This window comes from Phalaenopsis equestris, unplaced genomic scaffold (genome assembly GCF_001263595.1).
Source record: "Phalaenopsis equestris unplaced genomic scaffold, ASM126359v1 Scaffold000609, whole genome shotgun sequence".
NCBI classification, from domain to species: domain Eukaryota; kingdom Viridiplantae; phylum Streptophyta; class Magnoliopsida; order Asparagales; family Orchidaceae; genus Phalaenopsis; species Phalaenopsis equestris.
In genome coordinates, this window is record NW_018165049.1 from 1,252,947 (window position 1) to 1,258,957 (window position 6,011).

The following is a 6,011-nucleotide window of genomic DNA, read 5'->3' on the forward strand; positions in this document are numbered from 1 at the left end:
AAAAGGTCGTGACGATGTTTTCCTAAGGCTTGAAGTCCTATTTGGAACATTTTCCTTGAATCTACGCAACATAGCCCATAACCGCTCGTTCATAAGACGATGGTCTTGTGCCAAAGATGCTAGACATCAAAGGAAAATAGGAATTGGCTGGAATTTCTAGAAGGGTGAGTCTCAATTCTAGTTTTCTAAGATGGTCCATAGGAATTTCTAGAGCTAGAACCTAGGCTCTAAGGAGGAGAAGAAAAGACCTCACAAAAATGAGGTCAACAGTGTATTGCTTGTAGTGTTGTGTTAAATCATCTAAGCTATTTAAAATGTGAGACTCGTTTGGTCTCACTTATTTTAAAAATTAAAAAAAACATTACTTCTTTAAAAATCTTTAAAAAATATTTATATTTAAATTATTTTCAAAATCACGAAATCATCACCTTTTCAAACTACGAAAGTGAAGTTGAACAATAAAACGGCCGACAGACCACCGACAAAGAACTAGTTCAACAACTGAGTCAGCCAGCTGAACTGGCTATGGTCCTTGCGCTCCATGTGGATGACTTGATGGCTGAGGATATCAATGCTCATCTCGAGGCCTTGAAGACTCTGGCTTATGATGTGGGGGCAACAAGTAGTTCCATTTTGAGCATTTATTTTCATTTTCATGATTAATTATTGAAAATTTAATTCTCTTGGTCTTGTCACAACACAAGTTTCTAAGATGCGAAAGAATCGGGGAACTAAATATGTATAATTGTAAAATAACTTTTTATGTCATCATTAATCGAACAATTCATGCTATTGTGAATCCAAGGGCTCAAAGCTCACCACTCGTTAAAAATTGTGCTTGAGAAGGAAGCAAGCCAAGTTTGAGTGTCTGAGGTTGAGTGACCAAGCTCGAGTGTCGGAGGTGGAGTGACCTAGGTTGAATGCCTGAGGACGAGTGACCCAGGTAAAGTGCCCGAAACTGAGTGATCGAAGCAAAGCATTTGGAACTAGATTAGCGGGCATCCAATGATTGGTAACCAAAGTCAAATATGAGAAACCAAATGGCTGGAATGCTATTATCTAAAGCCGGATATATCCTCCTCCGCATCCCAACAATTCGATCGGAAGTTGACATACAGATAATAAAAGCCCAAATCTTGGAATCTAGGGCAGGATAAGACCAAAAGCGTCATTTTATTAGGAACTTGACCATTATAAATAAAGAAAAGTAAATGTAATAGGGAGTGTTGGACACATTGATTCTATAAAGATGACCTTCAATACAGCGTTTCCTTTCCAATCTCTCTCTCTCTCTCTCTCTCTCCCCTTTCATATCCCCTTTCATATATTTCTTTCATTCATCAAACACACACACACATACTCACTCACTCTCTCTCTCTCTCTCTTTAGTTTACGCTCTATTCCCTGAGTCTGAGTCAAGAACAAATCTGGATTCAACAAAACTAGATACTAAGAATTTCTTGTTGTAATGAAATGGACGTGGCGAACTCCACTTTATCCTTGTAAAAAAACACATAAATGATACAAGATTGTATAAGTATTTGAAATAGCCCTGATTCAATGCATTGTATCTCTAATTCTTAATTGTTTTGAAAACAGGCCATGTGAAAGTTATAGTATGGAATCGTCAGATAAGGCCTGTTCTGGGAGATTTTAATGTAGAATTTTGGTCTGTTTCATTTTCATCAAAAACCTTATTCATCTTATTATCCAATTCCTTCAAGAAAATCTAGAGTTCAACTGAAACTTCCCAATTTTAAACTGTTTATTAGAGTTGTTGTTGATGATTACCATTAGTTTGGACAGATAATGTTTAGGGTTATGATTTACAGATATCTATATTTTTGCTTACTGACAATTATTATCTGGTTTCTAATTGTGATTCCGAACTTAAAAATTGTTCGTTTGCAGGAAACTCTAGACAATATCTCATTGTTCTCCATCATTACAATTATGTCTTTCTTCTTGACAGTGCCTGCAACTCTATTTCTTGAAGGTTTCAAGTTCACACCAGCTTATTTGCAGCCTACTGTGAGTATCATGTACACGAAAATATATGCATTTAGTTTTTATTTTGTTTTTCTTAATGATCATAGATAGTTCTTTATTTGTCCTTGTTTTGTTTATTACGTAGGGTTTGAGCCTGAGAGAATTCTATGTCAGATGTTTCCTTTCGGGTTTCTGTTTTCATGCTTATCAGCAGGTGAAATGTGTTTATTTTCTCTTTCCCAACTTTGTTTCACTGCAAGAAACATTTCTTTTGACTTTGCTGCATTCTTACCGACCAGATGAAATCGAAATTCTGATCTGTGGAGATAACGACACTTGAGTTTCCTCATTAGTTTCTGAATTTTAAAGAAATCCACTAGATATCTTCTGTTTAATATAAATTTATGTACAAAAAGATTTAGATTTGATGCACAGAAGTTCAGGCATTATCTCTTGATGGTAACATGAAACAATCTAGTTTTAGCACACGCCTTATTACCTTAATGAGGGATTCAACCAGTTAAATTTGACAATTAACTCAACTTTAAAATTTGAGTCCAACCTGACTCAATTTCATGTGTAACTTGATGAAATTCAATTTTACGTTTGCTGAAATTAAAGTGACCTGTTGACCTCCATACTTATTTCATCGATTAATTCGATCGAATGCAAAGAAAACTTTAGACTACAGTCGCCATATCACACAAATCGGAATTGAGATGCATCACATAGATCGAAATCATGTAAGCATCGCTCATTTTGCTAAACAAATTGTAGTGATATGCTTGGAGCATTGAAATTGCCAAAAGAAAACCTTAGCTATCAATTCGAGTGAATATGATGAAAATGGGTGACATTGGATGCAAAGTCACATAAGTTTATTTTGAAATTTATTGATTGCAAAATCGACGGCTCTCAAATATTACTTATTTGCAAAACAAACTTTGTCAATGCATCTGGATCATGAAAATTACCAAAAAAACGCTTCTATGATTAATATGATCGAAAACGATGAAGACGACAAACAACGAATGTGATGTCATATTAATCGGATTCAAAACATTTTGACTGCAATTGAGACTAATAAAAATCACTAATTTTGTAAAACGGACTTCACTAACTCATTTACTGTACCAAAATTATCAATCAGGAATAAAAGAAATCAGACAGAATAAAGAGTTTCCTTCTTCGCAATACTGCAAAGAGGGAAATATTATATTTACACGGATTCTTTCCTTTTAGCTAATTATTTAGATTATGATTATGTATTAATTAAGTTACTTAATTTAGAATATACTGAATATTATGTACCTAAAATAGATTGTACGAACTACTATTTATTGGAATGAAAGCAAAGGAAAAGACATTCAGCCTATTTGCTCAAAATATTATCATGGTATCAGAGTCTGAATCCTTGAAATTTTAGCTTTTGTTATCTTTAGTCGGCATCTTCGACTGCTTCCTCACCGGAGCGCTCGTTCTTGTCTTTGAATTCTGCAGCGTCTTCGTCCACTTTGTTTGAGTTCTACCGCTGCTTCAAGCCGATCGAATCCCCTCTATCGGACCTCTGGTGCTGAGTTTTACGGCATCTGGTGCGACATCTTCTTCATCTGGCATCTTCGATCGGTCCTCTGGTGCTGCGTCGACATCTTCTTCATCCGACATCTTCGAACATCTGCCTCAAGCCAATCGACTCCAATTACAAGAAATTCGTCGCTCGTTCGCTCCGATATGCCGCAATCTCCTTCGATCCGCCTGCCGCGATCTCCCTTCGTTCGCTCCTGTTGCGATCTGTCGCGATCCGCTTGCCGCAATCTGTCGCGATCCGTCGCTCGTTCCTGCTGTGCCGCAATCTGCAGCGATCCGCTCCTTTGGTCGCTCCAATCTGTTGTTCCACTCTGTTCTGTCGCGATCCACTCCGTTCGATCGTCACGATCACCACTCTTCGATCGTCACGATCACCACTCTTCGATCTTCGACCCTAGCCTTTGAATTTTATTTATCTTGGATATTTTGATCGAGATTAATATATTTAAAATGTCTTCTGAAATCTTAGCTATCAGATTTACGGGAAAGAATTATGCTCCATGGGAATTTCAGCTCAGAATGTTCTTGAAAGGGAAGGAGCTTTGGGGCCATATTGATGGATCTTCCCCAGCTCCTATGGAGACAAAAGATCTTGGTCAATGGGAAGCAAAGGACGCTCGAATTATTTCCTAGATTTTTGGATCTATTAAGGCCCATATGGTAAACGATTTACGATCCTTCAGCATAGCTAAAGAAATGTGAGAATATTTGAAGCGCGTTTATAATCAAGATAATTCTGCGAAACGCTTTCAATTGGAGCTTGACATGAATAATTATAGTCAGGGTAATCTTTCAATTGAACAATATTATTCTGGTTTTTTAAATTTATGGGGCGAATATACTGATATTATCTATGCTACAGTGTCAAAAGAGAACTTAGCTAGTCTTCAAGCTATTCATGAAGAAAGTCGTCGTGATCAATTTTTAATGAAACTGAGACCTGAATTTGAGATTGCTCGAGCTGGGTTGCTGAACAGAGATCCAGTTCCGTGTTTGGATGTTTGTTTTGGGCAATTATTGAACGAAGAATAAAGATTGACGACACAAGCTATTATCAGTACAATAGGTGGATCATCAGAAATAATTAATGTGGCATATGCTGCTAAGACCAAAGGGAAGAGGCCAGTGCAGTGCTTCAGCTGCAAAAAATTTGGTCATATTGCACGGAATTGTGAAAATAAGGTATGTAATTATTGTAAGCAAAAGGGACATACTCTTACGGAATGCCCAACACTACCCCAAAATCGTAAACCTCAAGCACTTAATGTCACGGTATCCGACAATCCTGCCTCGACTTCTACTGTTGCTGACAATAATCAATCAACTGTCACACCTTATATGGTTCAACAGATGATTCTCTCTGCATTTTCTGCTCTCGGCCTACAAGGCCTGGAAAGGCAAAACTATTTCTTCAGTTGCTTCTCCTTGGTCTGCTGATTCAGGGGCCACAAATCATATGACTAGCACTGCTGAGCTATTACATAACCAACAACCATACACTGGTACTCAACGTATTCAGGTTGCTAATGGAAATAATATTCCAATTACAACAACTAGTGATATTAACTCATCCTTCAAACATGTTTTGGTTTCTCCTAAATTATCTACTAACTTACTCTCTATTGGTCAAATTGTGGATAATAAGTACATTTTTCTCGTGATGGTTGTATTGTGCAGGATCAAGTGTCTGGGAAGGTGATAACGAAGGGGCCTAAAGTGGGTAGACTGTTTCCATTGCAATTTATTGTTCCATTGTTCCTCAGAACAGAATATTTCATTAGCATCTTTAGTTGTTGAGAATAAGGTAGACATTTGGCATAAAAGACTAGGCCAAATGATATGGTGTTGAAACATTTACATAAAAGTGATATTTTTTGTTCTACAGAACAAATTGTTCTACAGATAAAAATTTAGTAGTTGACTGTTCTGTTTGTAAATTTGAAAAAAGCAAGACATTACCTTTTCCTAGTTCAGGCAGTCGTGTCAATAAATTTTTTGACATTATTCATAGTGATGTTTGAGGAATTACACCAGTTGTTTCACATGCTCAATATAGATATTTTGTGACATTTATTGATGATTACAGTAGATTTACTTGGATCTATTTTTTTACGTGCCAAAACAAAAGTATTTATTGTATTCTAAATATTTTTAGCAAATGTTGAAACTCAGTTCTCCACTCGCATTAAAACATTACGATCTGACAATAGCGGTGAATACATGTCTCATGAGTTTCAAACATTTATCCAGAACAAAGGGATTGTTTCACAACGTCATGTCCCTATACACCGCAGCAAAATGGAGTTGCTGAATGAAAAAATCGACATCTATTGGATATCGTGCGCACATTACTGATAGAATCTTCTGTTCCAGCTAAATTTTGGACTGAAGCTTTATCTACTGCAGTTTATCTCATTAATCGCTTACCATCTCAA

At 36.7% G+C, this 6,011-nt stretch overlaps 1 protein-coding gene across 1 annotated transcript in view; it reads left to right on the forward strand.

Moving 5' to 3' along the window:
- LOC110029911 (phosphoenolpyruvate/phosphate translocator 1, chloroplastic-like) overlaps nucleotides 1-6,011 on the forward strand; it is a 42,527-nt gene that overhangs the window by 22,824 nt on the left and 13,692 nt on the right. The window contains exons 6-7 of the mRNA XM_020732398.1: nucleotides 1,912-2,031; nucleotides 2,135-2,203. Of these exons, the coding sequence (XP_020588057.1) occupies nucleotides 1,912-2,031; nucleotides 2,135-2,203 (189 nt within the window). The remainder of the gene's footprint in view (nucleotides 1-1,911; nucleotides 2,032-2,134; nucleotides 2,204-6,011) is intronic.